The sequence below is a fragment of the Cygnus olor genome, chromosome 3 (genome assembly GCF_009769625.2).
Source record: "Cygnus olor isolate bCygOlo1 chromosome 3, bCygOlo1.pri.v2, whole genome shotgun sequence".
Classification (NCBI taxonomy): Eukaryota; Metazoa; Chordata; class Aves; order Anseriformes; family Anatidae; genus Cygnus; species Cygnus olor.
In genome coordinates, this window is record NC_049171.1 from 82,482,255 (window position 1) to 82,507,740 (window position 25,486).

General features: G+C 39.2%; 2 protein-coding genes across 7 annotated transcripts in view; one reads left to right on the forward strand and one right to left on the reverse strand.

The window, feature by feature from the left end:
- Nucleotides 1–6,908, forward strand: part of FMN2 (formin 2) — a 199,117-nt gene extending 192,209 nt beyond the window's left edge. For all 4 annotated transcript variants that reach the window (XM_040551865.1, XM_040551864.1, XM_040551867.1 and 1 more), the window contains 2 exons: nucleotides 470–551; nucleotides 1,979–6,908. In XM_040551865.1, the coding sequence (XP_040407799.1) occupies nucleotides 470–551; nucleotides 1,979–2,005 (109 nt within the window). In that variant the 3' untranslated portion in view covers nucleotides 2,006–6,908. The remainder of the gene's footprint in view (nucleotides 1–469; nucleotides 552–1,978) is intronic.
- A 397-nt stretch (nucleotides 6,909–7,305) lies between these two features.
- Nucleotides 7,306–25,486, reverse strand: part of GREM2 (gremlin 2, DAN family BMP antagonist) — a 39,730-nt gene continuing 21,549 nt past the window's right edge. For all 3 annotated transcript variants that reach the window (XM_040551868.1, XM_040551869.1, XM_040551871.1), the window contains one exon: nucleotides 7,306–10,179. In XM_040551868.1, coding sequence (XP_040407802.1) covers nucleotides 9,672–10,179 — 508 coding nt within the window. In that variant the 3' untranslated portion in view covers nucleotides 7,306–9,671. The remainder of the gene's footprint in view (nucleotides 10,180–25,486) is intronic.

Genomic DNA, 25,486 nt, shown 5'->3' on the forward strand with positions numbered 1-25,486 from the left:
ACAAATAAATTTGGGTTAAAGGGAAGATAGCTTGGTGAGAATCTTCATTTAAACTGCAGTTGAAGTAGTGAGGTCAGGAGTAGTTGAAGAACGATTTCAAAATAGTCATGACAGGAAAAGTAGCTTTCATAGCATTGTTTGGCATGAATGCTCTGAAAGTTAGTCTTCATGTCTTCCAGTGTATTTTTAATCCTGCTAGACTTGAATCTTTAACTGCAACAAGTAGTGATTATTTTTGTAACTAGTATTGAATATGCCATTGATTATGTCTGACCTTGTAAGTGCTAGAGCCTGGTACTATGGCAACAACAGCCAGAGAGTGTAAGTGCTATATTGTGGAGCCTGCTAATAAAAATATGGGGAATAAGGTCCATTCGTATCTTCAGGCCTAAATTTGTAAGTTATATACAGCACTGTTTTTGGAAAATGTTTTTGTCTAGTGGAATATTTATAATTTGTCTCATTTCAGAGTTAAAGAAGCAGAGGAAGTCTGCAGGCAGAAAAAGGGGAAATCACTGTACAATATAAGACCAAAACATGACTCCGGAATTGTAAGTAAAAACTGTAGCTATATTTCTGTTCCTATCATTCATCCTACCTCTTTCTCATTGACTTTTATACGTATGTTATTCTTGATATACTTTGTTTTTTGTTTTTTTTTTTTTTAAATGCTTCCATAAATGGTGTTAACTTGTTAGATTAACAAGTAGTTTGAATGCTGCCTGGTAATGTTACTCCATGAAATAGACATAGCACAAGCAAGAATAGCATATTATTGATCTGTCCTGCCAATCTGTCTGCATCTCAGTCTTGATGTGGGATGCACCTGGACGGGAGAAAGGTAGTTACAGTCTTCAAGCTTATTCAGTCTGAAATTACTTGTTTCTAAACCTACAAAATGTAGGGAAAGTTCATGATAGTATGCATTTTTCAAGTTGGATCTCTGTGTCAAGTACTAGTGGCTTCTGTTCCACTGATCTGTATGTCTTTGGAACAGCAGCTCTAGGAAAAGATAATACTGTGCTCTGACTGTTCTCCTGAAAACAGATAAATACATTTAATGATAGAGGAGTAATTCTTGTCAATTCAGTGAAAATTTTCCACTATGATTGTCAAAACATTGGTAGGATCATGACTTCTTTTACAACAAATTAATATTCCTCTGGCACCTCACATTAAAATTATATCTGTAGCAACTGGTCATCAATTATATTTTTAAAATCTTATAACAGATGATTTTTTCATGTGCCCCCCAAGCATTATTTAATTGTTTTTTGTTTTGTTGTCATGGTTATTTTACTATGACGCATCTGTCAGATGAAGCAGGTTGTAATTTACTTTATTCCAGCTAGCATAATCTGAAACATGAAGATATGATATGGCGTTTGTTTCTTAATGTTAAGAGGTTTAGCTCCAAAAAATGGTGGTGTATTTAGGGAGTTTTGGCTGTGGTTCATGCCACAGGATATGTAAACAAGGTAACGGCTTGGTTAGGAATGATAAACTAGCTTTTATTTTATCAATTTTATTTGAAACTGGATCAAGAGGCTTTAAAAAAAAAAAAGTTAGTTTGGATTTCTCCATCTCCCCTGCATCTTGCTGAATGTAAAGCACTGAGATATAGTTTCTAAAAATAACTATAGGCTTAATTATTCCCGTATCATTACCATTATTATAGTCACTGAAACTTGGACTTACAGATAGGCCTGAATACCAGGATCTTGGTTCATTTACCACTGCAGTCATTCCCAGTTACTGAAAATTTGATAGAGTGAAAAGGGAAGTAAACAAAATATTTCACAAGCAGTGTTTAGCTGCACTTTACTTCAGTTCTAGTTTCAAAGGGATGTTATTTGTGAATTCAACTCCAGAGTAAGTATAATTCAATGTTAGCCTATGTGTTTGTGTGCTTTACATATGTGTGATATTTTTATGTATACTCAATTTCTGCTTTTTTTAATTATTTATTATTTTTCAGAAAGCCAAGATAAGTATGAAAATCTGAGAGAAGAAAAGCAAAAGCCATTGTTACCTGGTTACCAAAACTCAACATGTCTGTGGGTGGGGGGTGAAGGGGAAGGAAACTACATCATCCTGATCATTTGCTTTCTTGACCTTTTTGAATTCGCTTTTTGTTCTCTAGAGTTTTCCACCAATTGATGTGTTAATATACATTCATGAGTGAGTGTGTAATCACTTTAATGGAGTGCCCAGCAATAGACTAGGTATGGACTTGAAACACCTTCCCTGTACTCTGTATCTCCTTTTCCACTCAAAAATGATATTTTGTTAAGTGTATGGTATATTACAAATAGGCCAAGTCAGCATGCATAAAAAGCAGCATCTGCATCAGTTCTGAACATGCTGGAAACTGCATTAAGTTGAACTTTATAAGAATGCTACTTGATAAAGTAAAACATTTCCATTCCTACTGGCAACATCTGTCTAACACAAATACTTCATGGCACTGCACTTAGATTAGGGAAAGAAATGTTACTCCTAGTGAATTGTTTGTATCCGTTTCATGTTGGCATTTGTAGTTTGTATTTTGAATCGTTAAGTGCTGTTTATACAGTATAATCAATGCTTTCCCAACTCGTTTGGTTGCCCTCCATGACTAAATATTTGTGGAACAAGATGTTTACTATAACTATCTTTAAAATCGATAAGGCAGCATACTTTTACTTCATCTTTTGCCAGATAGTGAATGTCAGGTGGTAATGGTGAGGTCAGAAATCCAGCATTTAAAAAAATAAAAACGAAAAGCAGGAAAATACAGAAAAGCACAGAAGTACTATGGAGAGTATGAGAGAGATTTGGCTATTATAGTTTGTTAACATTATAAAGTAGCTAATACTTTTACATGAACTTTAGAAGGTGTAGTATAGTTTTAACTGCTGATCAGTTATGTCAGGCAGGCTTTCGGTCACATGTACATGAATTCCCTTCTGGAATTAGCTTTGCAGTTAATTTAAAACTCCTTTAGAGAGCCATTAAAAGACACACATGGAGATTGACATTTATGGAAAACAGTGGCCAATTCTAGTGACAGACTTAAGACTACCAACTAATTGACATCAATTTCACACTTAATGTAATTGCAGACTTTTCCTCCAGGCTTTCAGCCTCCCTGCCTAGGAGGTCAATGATTGAAATCTATGACTTAGGGCTTCCATTTTAGACCACGTGCTTAATTCCTATTTTCAATCCAGAATTTACTATATCAGCCTTGATATGCTCACAGTAACAACCCATTCCTCTGGTCTTAAATAAATAGCCCCAAACCAATCAGCCTGATTGATAACATTTTGCTTTCATGGCTGGCTTTTCCTGAAGTAACCAGTGTGTGCAATTGAACTAGATGCACATGCTCACAGCCTTGGAGCCTGAAAGATGCTGGGGTAAAGCAAATGAGGTCTAACCTGCTGGGGTGTGTTGTTCCCTGTCTAATCTAGCACATTATGAGACATTCCTAGTGCTCCAGAGGCTAATATATTATACAAGGTGTCATAAACGAAAGTGTGAAATTTGACCTCAGGAATCTGTTATTCTTCACATATACCAAGCACTAGAAATGATGTTTTTTTTCACTATGTGAAAAGCAAGTCTCCTGTTGCTGACAAACCTATTTGAAATTCTGTTGTTGTAATAATTTCTGGCAGGGATATAAATTACCAAGAATAGAGTTCTAAAACTTTGTGTTGATGGGAGTAACATTACTATTTGGGGAAGTGAAGAGATTATTTGTTGTTACAACTAACTTATGGAAAAAAAAAATCTTTAAAAAATAAAGCTATTTTAATGGCACTGATTCAAATCCATGTTTGTATTTATATAAACAGTAGTCTTTTCCTCTTAACTTTGCTCCTAAGTGCAAGGATACAGTAGCATGTTTTCATTTGTAGCCTTCCTGTTTCCTTCAGTACCTACAGTATGTATATTACTATACTAAATGAAATAATAGATCATCTAACAAAGATCACTATGTGCAATACTGTATTTAGTGTTTCTATTTCAATTTTTTTTAGAATGTTAATTTATATGAAAATAAAATGAATAACAACAAAATAGTTGCCTTCTCTCTTCACTCTCAGGCTGTGCTGTAGTTTGCTTGCAACCATTCAATCCCAAAGCACCACTTCTAGTTAAGGAAAAACCTTTACGAAGGGATCAGTAGAAACAGGGATTCTCTTTCCTTGCCATTTGGAAGCACAGTGACAGTAATTCCAGGTTATGTAGACATATGATTTCTTCCCTGGATGGTGATAGTGAGGACCTTCAGAGTCCTTTACCCAGTCAGACTGTATCACTCACTTCTCTGGCTTGTGCAGACCTTCCAGTAGTGCATTAGGCTTAGGTGGTTCAAATCCATCTCTTTGCAGCTGTGGAGCTGATTTGATACACAATAGAAGCCTGACTGCATTCTTACTATTAAGGCGCCTTTAACCTGTTCCTATTAACACTGCCTACAGTGCCTGTTTCTATTAACACTGCCAACAGGCTCATGAAATTCCTATCAGGACAAAAATATGCTTTCAAAAGTATTATCTGCATACTATGTCTTTTATATGCAAATTTATGAAAATATGTATATGTTGTTTTACATCATTAAAGACACTTCATATATGTCCAACAACCTTGTAGTACTGTTACATACATATTAACATAAGTACATGCTACCCTTTTCACAGGATCTGCAACGCAGATGCTAAAAGTTATTTGCAATTCTGTCAAAGGCTGACTGTAGCTGGCAGTACCATGCTATGATCTGAAGAAACAAGCTGCTATGTAGATTTTCCTCTTTCACTGTGCTCTGGCTCAACCTATTTGAGCATGTCTCTTGAAAACAGGTTGGAAACAGTTATTTTAACTTCTATACAGAGTAAAGTGGCCCATATGTGCACTGTCATAGCTGACCTACAGCACTCCCAGAGTGGAATCCCAGACTAACTCTCACCATTGCTATTTTGTTCAGTGACACACTTGGCTTTTTACAGAATTCTGGCCTAATGTTATTTTGTTTGTTTGTTTGTAATGTTATTTGTTTGTTTTTTTAAGAGGTGGAACAGCCCTTTAAGTCCCTTCACCCCCTGTTTATTGCAACACCAAACATGCCACATGTTCTGAACCTTTGTTGATTGTGAACCCCATATATTACTCAGTTACTTAAATTGCAGCAGCTAAATAAGGACTTTCATACCTGAGCAGTGGATGTAACTTACTGAGTATGAGAATAAAAGTCTGGCTTTTATGAGGAGCTATGAAGATTTGTGTTGTTTTGCTTTGCAAATTAAAGTCTTTCAGAAGCATGGTACTTTGTCATATGTGTTATGACGCAGTAGTGGTTAGCTTTTTTGTAGCAACTTTCATCATCCCAAAGCACTTCCAAAAGTCAGTTAAGTATTAACCAACAGTGGCATTGGGAATGCAATTAGTAATATCTTCCATATGTTGTCATTTTTTCTTGCCTGATTTCTCAGTGATCAGCTTAAGAAGTTGGAAGCAGTTATTAATTTCATTGAGAGAAGATGTAGCAAGTCTTTTCATTGTCATTATTTTCTTGCATGCTCTAGGTTAATATGGAGAACTGAGTTTATGCCAAGTCCTTTATATCAGTTTACTTAAGTTACACCAAATTTGAACTGCTGTAGATATAATAAGTGAAAACTGATAGAGTTGATTTTTTCTGAAGATAATATGAACTGGTCAGCAAAGGAAGAAGACAAAAAAAAGAATGCCCAATGTCATTCAGATCTACTGCCCATCAATCAAATGGGACTCATGTTATGGAACAGGTTTTCCAGGTTATTCTCTTGCTTATGGCAGACCCATCTGTATCTGATAAACGTTCATCCAACCTACTTGTAAAAGCTTCTACTTGTAAGTCCATTGTCTCAAAAGCATGGTGTCTCTCTGAAGATAAAGAAAGATAAACTTTGTGTTGAGTCAAAGCTATTTTCTTATTTATTCTCATCTGTAGCTCAAATTTAAGCTCTTAGAAACTGGGAGTATTCATTTGTCACTCACCACAGACTGGTGCCCTGCCACGTCAGCAGTTCCACAGTGGTAGAGCTAACATTTGTTAGTTGTCTCCTCTTCCTGTCCCACAACACCAGTCACATTTAAGAAATACAGGATCTATCTGACCTAGTGCCTCTTCCGTCAACGCTGGGAGTTTTGCCTTGGTCTTGGACTGCTTCCACAACAGGGACTTCATTGGATTACTGCGTAAACCTCTGGTACGCTTTGGTAGTCAGGCAGCTAGAGGCAGGGAGAGCCAAGGTGGAATCTAGGTTGTAATGCAAACAGATGGAAGTTCAGGTGGGTGCTGGGCAATGAAGCTACGGGAAAAGCATGACAGTGGCTAAGAGATGGGCAGAAACGAGAGTGGGGTGTTGGAGGAGATGGCTGCCTGAGCTTCTTTTGAGGCAAGTGATGGAGTCATTTGCAGGTTCTGAGCAGAGGGCCCTGACCATACTTACTTAGGTAATGAAAGCACAGCAGAACAGTAAAACCAAATTACTTAAAAACCAAACAAGCAAAACTCACAAATTAAATTGCTGAACTATGAGAGGATTTGGTCAAGACATTGGGGGAAGGGAAGACAGCAAAGGGTTTCTGCAGATGTCAGTTACTCTGCCATAAAGGAGACAGCCCTCCCTTGCTAGTTGTGGTGTTCTTTCAAGGACCGCAACAGGCATCTCTTCTGGCCACATGATGGCTCACTCATGTTTTCCTTCAAGATTATTTTGTAACTACCTTTTCCCTGGGTTGGAAACAAGCAAACAAACAAGCAAGCAATACACACTACCCTATACTTTGAGATCCATACAGTGTACTCCTTCAAGAGTTGATAGCAAGAGTTCAAACTCACCTATATCTTAACATAGATTTTTTTTTTCCTATGGGGTATGTTGGTGCCTATTACATAAGGATCTACCTGCATTTGAAGTAAAATCACTCAGGTTGAGATAATAGTTACTTCTCTTACCACAAATGATGTCAGCAGTTCAGCCAGTGATGGAGCTTTTGTTGCCCTCTTGTCAGTTAACCAAAAAAAGGCCAGAATTTGTACATGAATAAATGACTCCAGAATCTGCTATTAGTTTTTCTCTCTTCACTTGCAGGTACCTTTGCAGTGGAGCGGTGGGGTAGGGGACAAGGGGAGCAGTAGCTAGGCTTTCCCAAGCTGTTAGGAAAATCCATTTGCCTGCATTTAGTAGGGTCAAAAGGAAGCTGGAAAACATACTGATTAGAGAGTGGCTGGACACAAGGTGTTGAAGTAAAACCTGTACACCTGGATGACATATAACCCTATAGTAGCTTTATTATTTAATCTATAATTTAATAGTAGACCTATAAAATAATTACATTATACTTATAGCATTTCTTCATTTTTGTTTTCATTTATAAAACAAGAATTAAATACAGTTTTAACCATTACAAGCTCAACTCAATTTTTACATAAACACAGCTCCTAGAAGGAGCTTTAAGCTGCAGCATATTCATATTGCAATCTGGTGAAAAAAACAGGCAGGGCATAGCTTAAAGATAAAGATTCTTGCACATTTTTCCTAACTGAAGTCACTAGGGTGTTTTTCTCTCTCCAGTCCAAAATGCCTGACTTTCAGTTCATTTCTTTCAAGTGGAGACTGAGATCCCTGGAGTCATAACAGATTACAGCTATTGCCACCTTCCCCCACACCCACATCGATACTATCAAGCCTAGAATGAACATTGCCTGTTTGGTGGCTGGCAGCATCTGGCATGACTCTGGCAGCATCGCAGTGACAGCCTCTAAAGCAACCCAGTGTGAAGGGTCTCCCTGTGCACTTCTGAACGATCACAGCAGAAAACCTATGGCTGTTAACCTAATAGGGCTACATACTTGACCAACCTCATCCTGCCTGTGCCAATCCCCATAAACCGCTTGGTGAGCTCTTGTGGAGCTCAGTCCCAAAAGCCTCTTAGAGCAGCCTGTCTCGCATAATGTGGCACTGAACTCTTTGGCTGGCCAGATGCCTAAACATGTTAACCCCTTGAAGTGGCTGCATGTAAAGAGACTGGCAGGAAAGAGTTCTCACAGCAAGCTGGTTTCAGTAGACGCAGATGCTGAGCCCTAATTCATGCATCAGGGAGCCAACTTGTCATTTTTAATTTGTAAGCTTCAGACGATTGAGCATGCATAGGCTTTGGTTTGGGGAAAGGGGCTGGTTTGTTTTTAGACATCTTAGGATTTTAATGCAGCTGGTACTAATACAGATCAGAACTGGAACAAACAGGATATACAGGACATGCTAAACTCCACCAACTGAATAACAACATAGTATGATCAAAATGAACTGCAAGTGTTCACCAACACTTGATTATGTAGAACTCAAAAGCACAGTGGACCACCAGAGCTGTAGTGATTACTGCTGACTCTCCCCCTGTTCATACAGCTGTGACCCATTCCCGCAGCACTGACTGATGGGTCTGTCCTTCAACCCTAACATGTTAGCATGGTTTCCAGTCATGGGAGAGGTGCCACTCCCAACACCTGATGACACTAATGCATAAGGCCGCTTTTGTATTCGGACCAGCAATGACCAAATTTTGTTCTTTGTGCAACAGTGCTTTTATACCTTAAGTGAAACACTGTTAGTGTTCTCAGCTCCCCTCCCACTACCCATCCACCTTTCCCAGTCTGAGCAGGCATAAATATAAGGTAATAAATGGATGTTGTCCTTTTGAAGTAAGAAACACACACATATATAACACACAAAACCTACTAAAAGCCTAGTTAAAACGTTCATTTTAAGCCAGGCAGCTGACCTAGCAAGCAAATCTCTTACTCAACACATTTTAATCTCTGGCATATTCTGCCACAAGAAAAATATACATGGCTAGGTCTATAATACTTTAAACAGCTGTTTACTATAACTAGGTTACAAAACAAACACTGCTGCAGAGACCACATGTTCAGTGTATTCCAGCCACAGCAGCATAAGAATCCATCTTCAATCTGCTGATGTGATCATGGTGGCTAACCTGATGCTTCGCCCTCTCCCTTCCAGTTCTCATCTGCAGTTCAGACTACAAGCCCTGAACAGTTTGTCATTGCACAATTAAAGCTGTCTTAAGAAGCTGAGCCTCATCAGAGGGTCTCACTTTCTTTCCGCGTGTTACTCCTTGCTACTCTCCTTGTCTGCATCACCCGGTTCCGGGCCGCACCCCAGCACGTCAGAGTGCAGCAAGCTCCGGACCAACGCACCAGGAAGGCGTTCTCTTCTCGTGGAAGGGACTGGAGTGTAGGGCAGGGGGCTTTACTCCACACAGTGGAAACATTTAATGCTGGATTCAGCCAACTGGTCACTTAGATGATCAATCCCAACTTCTGGGAGCTTGCTCCACTCTGGAAGGTTCAACCGCCAGATGATATTGGACATATGCTGAAACTTTATGGTGAAGTGCATAACACAGCCCATTAAAAAGCTTTATTCCAGTAGGCAAGTGACAAGGAGCCTTTCCTTGCTGGAGAGATGCCTTCTGAAAGAAAACAAACAAACAAAAAAGAAAACAAAAAAAAAAAGGAAAAAACAAACCAAGAAGAGACAGTCTGCCCAACAGAAGAGGAGAGGCAGCAGTAAGTCTGGCGGAGACAACACCAATTAGTAGCTACACGCCTGCTCTCACAATTTGCCCGAGTTGTTCAAATTCACAGACATGCAGCGGCACTGCTTCACCTTCTGAATTTTCTTGAGTCGGAAAGGTGGGTCCAGCTCAGGGCACTCCAGCTGCACTGTCGAAGAGGTGACCTTATGTGGCTTGCAGAAAGCACAGGACTGGAAGGACTCCTCCTCCTTTTTCACATGCCGCGGTATGTAGAAGGAGTTGCACTGCCCATAGCAGAAGCGGTTGATGATGGTGCGGCTTATGCAGCCCTCCTCACTGACAGTCTGCCGCAGGGGCTGCGTTTTGCACCAGTCGCTCTTGAGGTACTTCCTCTCAGTGACCACAAGCGCCTCCTGGCTGGAGGCCAGCACCTCCTTGTTCAGCTGCTGCCTCCTCTCCGAGTTGTTGCTGCTGCTGTCTTTGTATGGGGATGGGATGGCTCCCGCAGGGCGGTTTTTCCTGGTGTCTGTTAGTCTAACCAGCGCTGCCATCAGGAAGACCGACAAGGCAAATTTCCAAATCATCCTGCAACAGCAATACAAGTAGCTGTTAGAAGAGACACAGTTTCAAACCAGAAGATTGTAATGGAGTTTTAACTTTACACGTGCTGTTAGAAGAAATGGAGACCTTACTGCCTTTGCAATCTCACCACTTTTCCTAGGAGATTAGGGGTATATTCTAGGGTGAATATCTATCACAAAGAGGCCAGGCCCTGTTGAAAGTCACAGCACTCCTCCCCTCTCCAAGCTTCCAGCTACTCTCTTTCCCCCATAGGGAAGCTGCTGCTTTCATCACTGAACCAGTGATTTTACAGAAGCTTCAGCAAGAAAGGTTTCCTCCTTTTCTGTGAAATCCTGGGCCAAAGAGCTGGGCAAACTCCTGGCTAGTGAAGGCTCAGGAGACTCCTGCCAATACTGTGACAGCTCATTTGCGGATGGCTGTGGAGAGGAGAAGGGAATACCAGGTTACATGAGGTGAACTCCCGTCTGCCTGTTCAACCCTGGAGTCCCTATCTAGACAAGTTCCATGCTGAAGGAGTGAAAGGTGTCCAAAAGCATAGTTTTGTTATTTCAAATTGCTTCTGAAATGTTTTGGGGATTAAGGCTCTTACAGCCTTGCGTTTGCTGTCTTTGTGGGAGGCCGAAAACTTGTTGGATTTGCTATTGCAACAGGAGGAAATGCTTAAACACAACTTTGAGGACTTCATTACTGCAAGGCCTCCTAGGCAAATAGCTTAAGAAGGTTTGTAAACAGGGGAGAATTCAATATTTACTTTAGATGTTAAGGAATAGGTTAGAGAATAAGCCAGTTGTTAACTTAAAATAATAAGCCAGTTGGCAAAAATATTTTTTCCTATGGTTGTCTATTAGAATTTCTTGTTCTGCAGAGCATCTCTTACCAGCTCCTAGATTTTCATCAACAACTTGTCCAATTCAGTTTAGTAGTGTGTTTAAATCTGCTTCCATGATATCAGAGTAGAAGTACTAAATTTCCTCATGAAGCCAATGCTCACCAATGAACTGTCACAGCTCATTTGACAGTTTATTTAATTTTGTTCTCTCAGGGAAGGGAGGGAAGAGTATTTCTAGGGGGCCAGAAATGGGTGCAGCTCAGAAGCTTCCAGTTCAGAGGTAAGGACACTTCAAGTCTTTCTAAAAGACCTTTGCTCTTAATGGACTGTATTTTTGTAATAGTGTAGAGATGAAAAAGTCATCCGTCTCTTCCCAGTAAAGCTTCAAACCCTTCCAAGTAATGCTTTTTTTTTTTTTCCTTCAGTGTGATGCCAAGACAGCAAATACCATCACTCCAATAAATATAGATATGTCTAACACAGTAGACACTTGAGATGTTGTATAGGTAGTCCTAACATAAAAACATGCTATTTTCCTAACAAAGACACCAACAGATGAAAAATGTGTTTACGGTGAAGACCTAAGAGAAGACTGCCACAGCAATAACAAATACTTCTCACCCTACAAAGCAGACTTAACATGTAGTTAACCTCTGGAGAGATAAAGAGAAGGAACTACTATAGCAGAGTAGGTAAGACAACATCTTTTAGGTAATCTTCTAAGTTTACAAGATCTCAATGTCAGTTTTTGACTAAAATTTAAGGGGAGAAGTTGGAAGTGCTAAAGGAAATGAAAGTGCTAATCCTACTGCTGAGAGTGGAGAATGCTCTGATGCAGACCTAAAATTTCACCAGATTGCACGCTTGAAACAGAATCACCTTTCAATAGAAACAAGTGTTTCTAAAACTCAAAAAAGCTCATTCATCTGTAAGTATGCCAGGTGCCTGCTGACATCCATGGTAGTCATGGGCACTTTAAATCAGTGGCCTATTTTTGCACTGCTTAGCATTCAGCACACAAGGTCCAGAAGGTTTGTCCAGATTCTTTAAATGAATCAAGACCAGACTTGGCTTTGTTCACAGTATTGTTGCCAAGACCATTGGATGTCAACCCCCACAGCCAGGCCAAAATCTAATCAGGTAATTAGTTTCAGTTGAATATAGTGTTCCACGCTTCCTCTCAAATTGTTCTCATGTTATTCTGTACTGATGGCTGCTTTTCAGTAGTAGATAAAACAACTGATGCCCATTGCTTTTGTTTTATGTATAAAGGGAAGGGGAAAAAAAACGGGTATTACAAGACTACATCTTCTAGAAAAAGACAGAGGAGAGCACTCCACAAGGTGTCTTATGCCAGCACTCCTCTGACATACTCTTCTACTTTTCTTTTAAATGCAAGAACACAAAGTAATTATACTAACTCTACTGTCCTTCAGGGAGGGAGTTTGGCCCTTTTCAGCGGGGATATCACCTCTCCAGTTTCATTTCTCTTATTCTGATAGGGAAGAGAAAAGTATAGGTCTAGAGAAACATCAAAAGGAGAGATGCTTTCCCCAACCCCTTTCTTTGTGAAACCCTGTCTTACCACAACCACCCTTTATCATCGCAAAATGGAAGTTAAAACAACTTCCCTTTCATGTCAAGGATTCCTACACAGGAATTTTGTAAGCTGGCAGACAGCTAACAAAGTCTATAATGTAGAGAAACATTATAATAGCTTTATAATTTCTGAAACAGTTTTATGTGGGCATGGAAAGCCATCCAACAGAATAAGTAAGATTTATTCAGTAAGTCTATGTTTACAACTCATAAAGCATTATTAATCAAAGCCACTATTGTATGGTTATAAATCAAACACTACAGTGCATGTTAACAAGAACTTCTACAGACAGGTAGGAATGCAACACCTAGTTCTGTCACTGATCCCACTCAAACCTGAACCCTCAAATATGTAAAGGGAGTTTATTACTCTATTTTACACTAGCAGGTCAAATGTGTATCATGTCAGATCATGGAATTTCTAATCACAGGGTTGCCCCTGACAAGCTGGTAAATCACGCCTTCCTAAACCCTGGCACACAAGCCAGCAAGGGTGCAAACAAGGTCACCCGGTGCCAGCAACATGCCATGGACTACCTACGTTTTAGGTAATTACATGCAAAGAGAAGAGAAACTTTGCTGTTCTCATAAAAACAGATCATTGTGGTAAACTACGCCTGAATGCAAAGCAACATGGTGAATGCTGCCTGTCTGCACACAGAGCAGAATGAGAAGAAACAAAATATAAGTGAGAAGACTCCAGCTTCTGGCAAGAACAGAGCAGTTCTGTCCTGCTTGGATATCAAAGAATTACCTGGCATGTGGTCTCAAGTGTTGAAAACCGCTAAAACTTGTGCAAATGACAGCCTGGGTCTATGAATCCCACTGCACTGAGGATCTCCCCATGGCAGGGATGATGGAAGCTCCTATGTGACAGTTTTCAGCTTCTTTAGGAGTTTGTGCCAGCTGCTGCAACTCCCCACCCCAACCCATTTTTTCAATGTGTGAACTGGTGCAGAAAATAACCTTACACTAGACACAAAACAGGGCCTGGCTGCCTTTGCTTTTCACAGGTTAAGTTTTCACCTCTTTTAGATACAGAAATCAGCTTCAAGTACGTGTTCATAAGCTCATGAAACCTGTCATGCTGGAGCTGTGCTATCACGTACCCAGGAGCGTAAAAAGACTTTGGCCAAGGAAACAGGAACAACAAGATCCAGCTCTGTAATCCAAAGAGGTCAGGGCACTCAGCTAGGAGGGGAAGACCCAGGATTGCTGTCTGCCTTAGCTTTATTTCTTGTTTGTATCCAATTACTGTGTAACATAAAATATCTACCAAGTCAGGCTCCCTCCTGCATACCGACCTTCTGGTCCTATAACTCATGCATTCTTGAAAGCAGTCCAGCTCTGGAGCTGGACAGGCAGTAGTGTAACCCCCAAAATAGCCCATCGTTTTGTGGTTAGGGCACTTCTCTGGGAATTGGAGTAATGGCTTTGACCTCAGAGTTCAAGTGCATCATTTTGGAGAAGTCCACCAACACAACTGGGAGCTATCCTCCAAAAGACAGGAAAGTAGGTAATGACAGTGCCCATCTGTGCCAAGTGACTGCTCCGGTGCTTCCTCTAGTTTTCAAGCACGTGACTTCACTTTCTGAGCTCAGGATGCAGTTTCTGACTATTTCTGAATTCCGATTTCTTAGAACAGCCTGCTTCAGGATTGATCTTCAGGTGGAGAGAAAGAGAGAGGGACATAACTAGAAGATTGCTGTGGTATCTTCCATTAACTGCTCAGGAAAACTGCAACCGTGAGACCTATTTGCTTGTTTCAGCATGTAACACCTACTCTTGTCTTTATCAGTATGCCTGGAAGCATTGAGCTCTCTGATAAAACTGTAAATACATACGTGGAAGAAGACTTAGTACTATAAACCTATTCTACAGCCATCAAAAGCACTGTATGAGATAATGGGAAGAAGAACGACAGAAATACGAAAAACACAAATTCAGATATGCTTCATTTTTTGAAAACTTTGAATTTCATTCACAGCAGAAGAGTTTCCCTTGGAAAATGGTTATTTCTCTTCAACTAGCAGCAAAAGGCAGGCAATATAGCCTAGATTAAATCAGGTACAGTTCTGTGGCATGATATATATACACAGTCATGTTTGATCCCCTGCATCATTCTTTTCCATCCTGCAAGCTTCACAGATACAAGATCTTTCCTTTGGGACTGGCTATTCAGCTGACTCTGGGAAACTATTACCAAAACTTTTTTGACTCCCCACTTACTTTCTTATTAGACCTAGTCAAAAATAAAAAACAAAAAATAAAAAATTTTACAAAACAGCCATATGTATATTAATGTAAGAACATGGTGTACATGGTCAGTACTCAGCATTTAAGATGGGACACAAGAAGTGTTCCTTGAAGACAAGCCAGGCAGTAACTTTTCAAAGAACTAGGACTTGGCTTTAATGACATCTGTGGGAAGCCAGGAAATATCAGATTCTCTACCAGGAAGCCAAAAATGCTATTTATTTAATTTATTAATGGTCAAGCATGATTCTAATGGTAAATTGCTCAAATAAAGACTACACCAATCAAGCAGTTTTGTGCAAGGGAGGCATTTGGTGCTAGCTTCTTCCTTTTCAGTATCCTTCAGAAACTGCTGATCATGTGTCTCAAAAAACAACAGCAATAACGGAACACTGTATTATATCTTTCTTTTTGCAGAAGCATGGACCTCTTAATGAATGATTCCGCCATTAATAGATTCTCATGATTAAATTGCTAAGACTGAGGCCAGCCACAACAAAAGAACATGTAGGAGGCAGGAAAAAAAAACAACTCAGAAAACCCAGTACTGCAGCTATAATATGTTATTCAGATACTTAGATAAAAAAATTACTTCGTTTTAGCAGTAAAGAAGATCTACCATGTACTAGGAATACTTTTAAAACATCACTTTAAACACCACTGCACGCAATACCAAAGGGGATGACTGTTTAAAAAAACAATAATTAATGCCATTACAGGCAGAAGTTTTTCCATTCTTGCCCTCTAAGAACCTTCTACAGTGATCTGAGAGAAAGCAGTTTTATTGCATGGCAACCCGAGCAGTAATGGTAGAAGGAGAAAACTTTTTTTTTTTTTTTTCAGACATCATGAACTTCTTGCATGCTCACTAGCTGGCTTGGATGGAGAATCTTCTCTCTCTCCATCCTTCTGTCTCCCTCCCACCAACACCTCTCCCTCAGTGAGGCCCATGCAAACCTACAGGCAATGCCACAAAGCTGTGAATGAAACAGGAGAGGTCTGCCCATAAGCTGGATGTCTCGGGAACCTTACTGTTCTAGCCAGACTCTTGTTCTGTTTCTGAAACGGTACGGAAGAGTTTCAAAGATGTATGGCTGCATCCCTCAGAAGAGGTTGGCATTTCCCCCATGATGTTAGAACTTAGACATTCTCCTTGTCAAGACAGTTCCTGAAGGTGTTGAATTTAAAGCTATGAAAAATAGAGCATATACACAGATAAAACCAAAGTACATAGAACAAATATATTGATGGGGCCAGTCTATGCTAAGCTAAAGCTAGTTAAAAAAACAGAGATTATGTTACTTCACACTAATTTCAGCTTTCACTATAAATTTTCTACAACCAGGAGTTTTATCTTGAATTTTCCCCAAAGAGGCTGGGAGTGTAGAAGAATTCCTGGTGCATGCACACAAATATAAGAGGAATCAAGGACTCAAACAATTGTTCCTGTCATGTTCAGCCATGTTTAATATGTCAGGTATGTTATTTTTAGGATAGGAGTAATTATGAAGAAAATTGAAGGTAAGTTCACCTTTGGCACTAAAGCAAACTGGCTAGAATTGTATCTTTTCCTTCCCAGTTTGTCCCCTATCTTTCTTATCTACCTTTCTGCCACCAGAAATCCATGTTTATAACCATGGTTTCCTTCTTTCAGGAACTTCAGACAAGCACATTTGAAACAGGTTTGAATGCAGCTGCTCATTTCATCAGAGTTAAGAGATCACATTACTCCCATGCTCCTCTTTGCACTGACATCCTGCCAGGAAGTATATTGATTTAAATATTGTATTACTGATCTATGGTGTTCATCTCTCCACAGGCTGAATCTTTCTTATCTTGCATAGCTTCTAAACCTGGGCTTCACTTTTTTATTTTTGTTTTTAATAGTATGAATATTGGAGGAATTCAGAAAATTTTCTCATTTTCCAAGCTAGGAGCTTGTGAGGACTGTCACTGCAAATTTCAATAGCCGAAATATCAGTTTTTTACATCTAAGATGTGACCTAGAATTCCAGAAGACTAAAGTGACAAAGAAAAAAATAGAAATATTGGTGAAACCAGCCCTGGTATTTTAATTTGAGATACATTCACTATTTTTCTATCCATGATATACACCAGTGCATACCAAAAAAACACATATAATATATGCAATTCCTAAGGCAATTGCCCAGCTAGAAGAAAATATTGAAGGGAACTAGCTTCCAGTTTTGTTTTATTTTTAAGGTTGAATTTTACCCAAGTAATATAGTGAAGCAAGATGCTATCAACTTCAAAATGCCCTCTACTTATCAGCAACTAAGATTTGATTCCACAACTGCATCAGCATTTATCAGTTCTACACAGGCAAAAGCAAAATACAGATGAGGAAGAAAAGTGGCAAGAAATGTAACTGTTAAATCATCCTATAGTACTCAGGTAATGCAGCAATGCCATTTTTAGAGGGACCTGAATACACAGAGCTCAGACTGAATACTAACAGGTAACTGGACAAAGACTTTGGGGAATACTGTTATGATTAAAACTCCTAAATTTTGTTGCAATTTCAGTTTCAGGAACTTGTGGTTTTAGAGCCAACCACAGACAAATGTCTGCCTGGTGAGCACATGTGAATTGTCCCAAGCAGAGTGAGATGTCCTACTCAGAAGTGTCTGGGTAGTCATCAGTACTGGCAGCACATGCAACACTCAGGAAAAAAGGGAGAATGGGGGGAGGGAAAAACCCACAAAATAAAACCAGATTTCTGCTTGCTGTCCATGAGGTTGATTTTCTTTCTCCCAACCTGGTTTTGGAGAATGCTACAGTCAGGGGGTGGGAGGAATAAATAAAAGAAAACTCCTTAGATACAAAGAGAATAGCTTTTTGGAATGGACTGGAAGCTAGTTCTCCTCTGAATCTAAAAATGTGTCTTTTTTTTCAAGAGTGAACCAGGTCAAAAAGATGTTTGTTTTCCTTTTCAGTGTTCTCCAGCTTTTCATTGTAAGAGCCCCAAATAGGCAAGTCATTTCTGTTTGGACATGAACATTTTGTCCAGCAAGCAATAACAGCCTACACTTAACTTTATTCTTCTGTGCAGAAGACAGCCGGTACACTCCCATTTGGCAGTGTTTCATTCAGGAGCAAACAGCAGAATTCTGCCCTTGGGAGACTAAAAACTAAATCGGAAGGGAAGCGGTGGCTTGAGCAAACGTCTTCGTTTGTGACTATCCCTCAGCCTGCTGGAAAAGAGGATAGTCAACACAAGAATGGGGAAAGTTCAGCATTTAAATACAATAGCTCATTTCATTCCTTCCTCGCTGGAGAATCGATACTACAAAAGACTATTTTGCAATGAGTAGTCTCCATTATATTTTTGTTGTTTGCATTACAACAGAACATAGAAATCTCATCCAAGACCAGAGCCTGACTAAGAGGCATAACCTCAGAATGTTTGTAAACTAACTTGGTGAACAACATATGGTGGGACCAGAATAGAGCACAGAGGGGAAGTGAGTTACCGGATGTCCGAAATTAACTGAGAGTGGACAGTTTACAAGGTCTTTTAATCACACCGTATGGCACCAATACTATTCTTTTTGCTGATCAGTCCAGATTTGTTACCCTTAGGCAAGCATTTCTTTAAAGACATAATACTTTTCTATATGAACGTGGTTCTACGTGAAAATGTCCTATGCAGTTTCCCTGAAATTTGTTAGAACAGAGTTTGTGTTAGGAGTTTTATTGCTTTGTAGCTTCAAATAATGCCCTATTTCCAGATCACAAAGCTCATTTCTCCCTCACAATAAGGGAGAAAACCATTAGTCTTCAATATACATGTATTACTGTATTTGTACCTTTCTCAGAAGAGGGCATCTGAGAGCACAGAGATCTGTTCTAGAAGAATATTGAGGCCTCTACCTTAAAGCACCATAAAAGTGCTCGTAAGTTTCTGCTTGCTTCTCCTCAGGGACAGGGAAATGTAATTCCGTCTAAAAATCAATAGGTGGCACGTAATCTTGTATATTCAAAACACTACACTAATCAACAGAGAATTATCATCTAAATTTTTTCCATGTTTTTTGGTAGATTCAATTATGTGCATTCTGTCACGCTCTCTATATTTTAGACATTATCCGCAGTTGCTGCATTATGACTTTTACATAGTTGCGTTCATGTTTGAAAAATCTAAAATATTACTTATGGTCTAATATTTATATTAAAAATTTTAGTGAGCCAATATCCTGTTTATAGAGCTGAAACACATAGATAGCTCAAATAAGAATTGCTCGTATCTCAATATACTATGGGCTACCCTTTTTATTAGGTAGTATACAAATTCCCCCCCCAACCACAAAATTTCATCTATGTATCCCACAATTTTCCAATATGCCACCTGCAAGAAACACTGAAGCTCAATTTTCATAAAGTTCTCATAAAAAAATAGCATTGATTTGTTGCTTAGTTTTTCATTTACATTTATCTCTGATTAAATTTGCCTGACAAAACATCATTTCTGCTGACTAAACCTTACAACAGTTCTGGGAACAGAGTGCAGAAGACCTACGGTAATGAACAAATTAAACAACTATCAAGCCAATGTTAACCCCAGCCAGGCAAACATGTAACTAAGTGCCTTACCAGAATGATTAGCTTCACAGAATAGCATTTTTCTACTCAATTATGCTGAATTTAGAGAATCCCCCATTTTTTTAGTCTTTTTTTAATGAGCAACATGAATTATACATCTGGCAATTCCTCACAGTTACATTTTTTAATCCACTGGTCCAATTTCAAACAACTTTGACAACAAGGCAGTTTTGAAACATCCATTGCAGTGCACTGTGTTTTTTCCTAGGTGTACAGGAAGGCACAAAAGTTATTTCAGGCAAGGGGAGGGTCAGACAAGTCAAGGATATCATTGTTTGGTACTGTTAGAGGCGTGAGTAGTAAAGACGATGTTTAGAGTTACCGTAGTGGACTGGCAAACCAAACACGTCCATAGAAAATCAGAATTCATGAGTTCTAATGTTCATGTGTAACACAAGACCCCTTGAAACAACAATAGGTCACCTCCAAGTTTTTACTACATTCTCTTGCTCAGTGTGTAAGCTGGCCCAATGGTGAAGAAAGCCTTATTTGCACCATGCATAGATGGAAGCCAGTCGAGAATGCTTCACTGCTGTAGACCATGCATGGTATTACCACTGAGTTGATCCTGTGATATCTTGGATCCCCTTTTGTTAACAAATTTACTTGGGGAGTTAGATATTTTCTTGTTTCCCTAAGGCCTCTGCCTGGCTTACTTTTACACTTATATTTTGTGGGTTAACTAATGGTCCACCAGAAACTCTGTTTAACTACTTTTGTTTCAAATGTTTAACTCAGTTGTTGGTGTTTTCTCTGAGAGGGAACCTGTTCACATATGAGAAAATTCAGGTACAAGACTGAAGTGCAATTGAAATTTGTGAGGGCTTAGAAGGACAGAAACCACATATCCTGATGGTTGTTTGTGTATGCACGTTTGCAAGTCTATAAATTAAAGTGAAATTTGGAGTTCAAAAACTTCAGAGTTATATGGCTTCTTGGCTATGGCAGTACATGTGTCAACTGATGTCTTGATGCAAAGTCCTCAATATGGAACCATTCTGACCCTTGTTTTCCAGTTATTTTGTTAACTAAAGGAATTTTCATTTATTTCACTACAATTCTATCAATATTTACAAATTGAAAGTAATGTTTACTACTGTCATAGCTGTCAGCTGGACCAAAATAAATCACATCAGCAGATAATCAACTGCCAAAAGTACAAAAGTTATGAGGTGCTAAAGTCAGAAATACAAATAAAATTGTGATATTCATTATTAATATAAACATTGCTAAATACCTAAGTATTTCAATACCACTTTCTAGATACACTGGAAAATGTATAGTGCACAGAACAAAAAGACAAACTGCAGTTTATTCATAATTATTGGCAGTGTGAGTTGCTTAACCAGAAGCTGAACCTCCAGTGAAATACTGCAGAAAAGTTTACATCCAAATACTGGAAACTTACTCTGTCCCTCCCACTTCACACTGATGGCAACACGTGGCTGTCCCACATCTATGTTCTTGTGGCTTTGATTCATGCTCTGCTCAGTGATTCTTCCTCCGACATTGCCCTAAGAATTTAAATGTTTGTTCTGTCTGTATTCTGGTTTACAGACTTGGCCCATTATTGAAAATGAAGTCTGTAATTCAATCATAGAAGGATTTGTTGCCATGCATAAACTGGGATTTTATATTTTATGACCTAGGCTTTGCAGAGCAACTGTCTTCCTACTCACCTCCCCCTCTCCTTGCCCATGACTAAATTATGGTTCTAATTGAAGCCTAGTATTATTCTATTTCTCTTCTTCTGCCGAGAGGAAGACCAGAGCTATCATTCTGAATGCACACCAAGCCACAGGAGCCTGGATGAGGTACTTTAATGACAGGTCCTCCTACACAGCACATTTGCAGTCTTTCTGCTAATTAATTTGATTTCCTTTGTCTAGACTAACATAATACAGCAAGTTATGCTTATTTACAGGAGGATTGTTAGCTTTTCAGTTCTCTTCAAATGAGGAAGAAAGAAGAGTCAATAGACTGGAATCTGGGGGAGACTGACTTTGTCCTTGACTATATCATTGCTTATGTTTTCACTTGACCAAGACTTTGTCTGTAGGAGAACCTGAGACAGTACTATCATCAGAGGAGAGACTATAATCAAAATCAGATATTGTCGGTATGTGCATGGCAAGGCAGTGGCAGTTACATAGAAGGGTTCTGTCTACTATGTACTGCAGTCATCAGCTGTCTTCCTGGCAATCACTTGGCATTTACTGTTCACAGCTCCTGACATCCACAGAGGGCTGAACAAACATATAATTAAAAACACACATGAGCTGGTTTCTTCAGACTCCCTTCAAAGAATAAAAGGAGATTCAGCAGTGTGCCACTGGACAAGTAAATCAGAGGCAAAACTAGTATTGGGATTTAAAGTAACAACTCAATATTTGGAATGAGAGACATTCATTCAGCCATTTTTACAATGATTGAAACTGTGAAGCTGGACAGAGTCTCAAAGCTGAGCTGTCATTCAAATACAGAATTTGGGAAATGGACCGATGCATGACAAACAGATGAACTGACTTGGAGATGAAAATTCAGTCTTTTGAATCAGGTCGGCAGATCCAGTTTTAATATCAGAAAGGAAAGTGTCAAGGACCCATATCATATAGATATCATGTGGAATGGAATGAGCGCACATATTTCTTAGTGATGGCAGGAAAGATGCTCCCTATGACAGATGAAGAAAGGAGGAAGCCTACAGAGAAAAATCACCAAACTTTTCTACTCACAGACACACAAAAAAGGGCCAGAGCTCCCCTTCTGTAGGCAATTTCAGGATCATTTCTAACCTTGTAACCACAGTTGCATTTATCATTTTGCAGCATCAAAAAGGGGAAAGATTCCAACTTTGGGACCTTCTGGCTCAGAGATTTTTTTCTTTGGCTAATAGTAATTGCAGACATAAACACAAGATGAACAGCACCAACTGTTGATGAAGATGAACAAACCAACTTTTTTTTTTTCACAATGTTTGACCATAAGCCATTCCCACTGTGTCACCGCTGTTAATGTTTGAATAATCTTCCATTACTCACTTTCAAGTTCATTAGAAGCAGACAAGTAAAAAGAAATCTAAATATTATTTTCTTCGGTTCTTTCAGAAAGTTACTCTCAGAAATTTCAGGAAGGATCACAGAATGAGTTAACTAACATCTAGCCAGAAATTTAAATATAAGATGACAAGTTCCATTTCTCTTCCAGGTCTATCCAAGGCCTCTACTCTAGCTCTAACTTTGGCAGCACTTCTTTGAATCTAGAAGAGACAGATGACACCTCTGGTCACCTGTGATGACCTCATACTACTGTGTACAGGGAGAAAGATACCAATACTCCACTTCATGTCATTGCTTGATTTGATTGAGAGTTATGAGTTGTGCAAGTGAAGTGGCTAAGACAGATTCCCTTTGACACAATTACAGTATGCTATATATTAGCTAGCATTCCCGTATGTGACAAGGAAATGCAAGACTGATTGTGAGGCTGAGAAATGAGTGATTAGAAAGTTTGGTCTTTTTTTTTTTTTTTCTTTCTTTCTTTCTTATTACAAAGCAGTCAGAGAATATGTTGTACATTATAGTCTAAAACATTTTACTAATCCTGCCACTTACTGCTGGTTCAAGAATTTACTTACTTCTTGCTGAAGCAACAAGGGAGAGTGATCAGCTGGTGATCAGCTGAAGGGGTTCAGCATACTACTTGTAATGGTTCTCCTAGCACCAGCAAAAAATTGTGCCACCCTATCTGTAAACCAGTCAGTTGGCTCAGTAACTGAATGCAGTCTGCACCACTTTCCAGGGTGCATTTTAGTTGATCAGACCAAATAAGATCATCCCCGAAGTAAGATCATCCTAAGGAAAATCCATCACTCCATAGATTTGCTTTGCTTCCTAGTGAGTGATCATACACACAATTCACATAGTCATAAGTGAGTGATTTAGACCACAAGTACCAGCGACATTATCAAAATTGCTCTCTCACCCATGAACATGGCTTTATTCTAGACTTTTTTCTACGTGTTGGTTAAACAGAAGACTTACCAACCAAACTGTGTGTAATATGGGATCAAGAGGACTGGAATCTCAAGTAATACTGGATGGAAAACATTTTATGACACTATAAGACCTTGATATGATGAAAGGCTCTATCTTTGTGGTATACACGAATTGGAGAAAAAGTCAACTCTCCTGATCAGTGGCCTAGGTTTTCAATTCAGATCAGCTGAACTACTAGACTCTGACTTCATCCTTATGTTCCTTTTGAAGAAGGAAAGCAAGTGAGAAAGAATTGGTTTTAAGATAATCTTGATGTAAAACTACTAAACTTTCAAAGGTCAAGAAGCCATTTCACAGAGCTAACATGAAACACCTTTTTGCCTCAGCAATGGTAAACCTCTAAAGATACTCATAAATAGAGCTAGGATGTTCAGGTGTTTTCAGTCTTAAGACACTGATATCTGTTCCTTGGGGCTGATGGGGGTGGTGGTGTGGAAATCATTTAAAGAAGAGTTTTGATCAACACTTCTGAAATCTTTCATTCCTGCTATGTAGAGAAAAGAAAAAATGAGAGGAAGAAAAGGGGAAAGGGGAAAGGGGAAAGGGGAGGTGGAGGGGAGGGGGAGGGGAGGGGAGGGGAGTGGAGGGGAGGGAAAGGGAAAGGGAAAGGGAAAGGGAAAGTGAAAGGGAAAGGGAAAGGGAAAGGGAAAGGGAAAGGGAAAGGGACAGTGAAAGTGAAAGGGAAAGGGAAAGGGAAAGGGAAAGGGAAAGGGAAAGGGAAAGGGAAAAGAATCAACTCTGAACCCTTACAGCCAGCTACCACAATTCATGGAGCATGATTGTCTTCAATGGGTCAAGAATAACCACAGCCCCATGGGATTTTTAATGCTTGTATTTTGAATTGAACCTCAGTAAAGAATTTGGTTTAGTAAAACAAGACTATGTTTCCTCTCTTCCCTTAGCTTCAGAACAATAAATACCTTTTCCTCTGAGTGACTAATTCAGCTGCCATACTTTTTTTTCCAACACAAAATTGCAGAGAAGCTCCGTGCAGATCAGACCAGTGATTTAAACAGCATAAGAATATGAATAATGTCAGAGAATAAAAGAGAAAGGGAGGAGCAATATGGAAAAACACTCTAAAAATTGCACCTATCAAAGACCAACTTAGCTCACCTGTCTAAACATTTGCTAACTCAGCAGAAAATGTATTTCTTGGAGGACACTGAGAAGCTCCTAATTAGCACAAAAACTGAGGAATACTAATTGCCACTTGGCAAAACTCTTGTCATTAAAAATACAGAACACATTTGTGTGGGGGGGTTCATTCTTTTTTTTTTTTCTCCCCACAATCAAATTATTGTTTTACAATGTGACATAAAAGGCTACATGAGAACAAGTGCACAATTTCATATCTATATCCTTGTTAGAAGGCTTAAGGGAAGGACTCTCAAGCTTATCTAAAAATAAAAAAAAAAAAGTTGTGAGAATTCATTATACCATACAGTTTAAGCAAAATATGAAATGGGATTAGAGAGCAGAACAGGAAAGCAAGCAAGACAGGCATATCTGAATTTATAGAAACAGACCTCAGAAAATAAGCTACTGTGTGAATTTGCAGCATAACTGTATAAAGACATAAAGAGTTCATCTAGATACCATGGTTTTAGCAAGGTCCTCTCTATGACTATTCTCCACCCCTCCCCCTGAAAAATAAATAAATAAATAAATAAATTTGCTTAAGACTGCTTGCCAAATCCATGACAAATCATCTAACAGAAACCAGAGATGAGATTTGGAGACACTTTAGAAATAGGTGACAGGGACATACATGTCACTTGAATCAACACAAGCAATACAGAAAACTCCTGTTCTCACACCTACAAAGCCTTCGGTTTCATTTTGGGCTACAACATTGCTAACATATCTATATACCAGTGCCTCTTCAGGGTGCGCAGATGTACTGCTGGGAAGGTGGCAAAGCCATCTGTTATGATTCACGCAG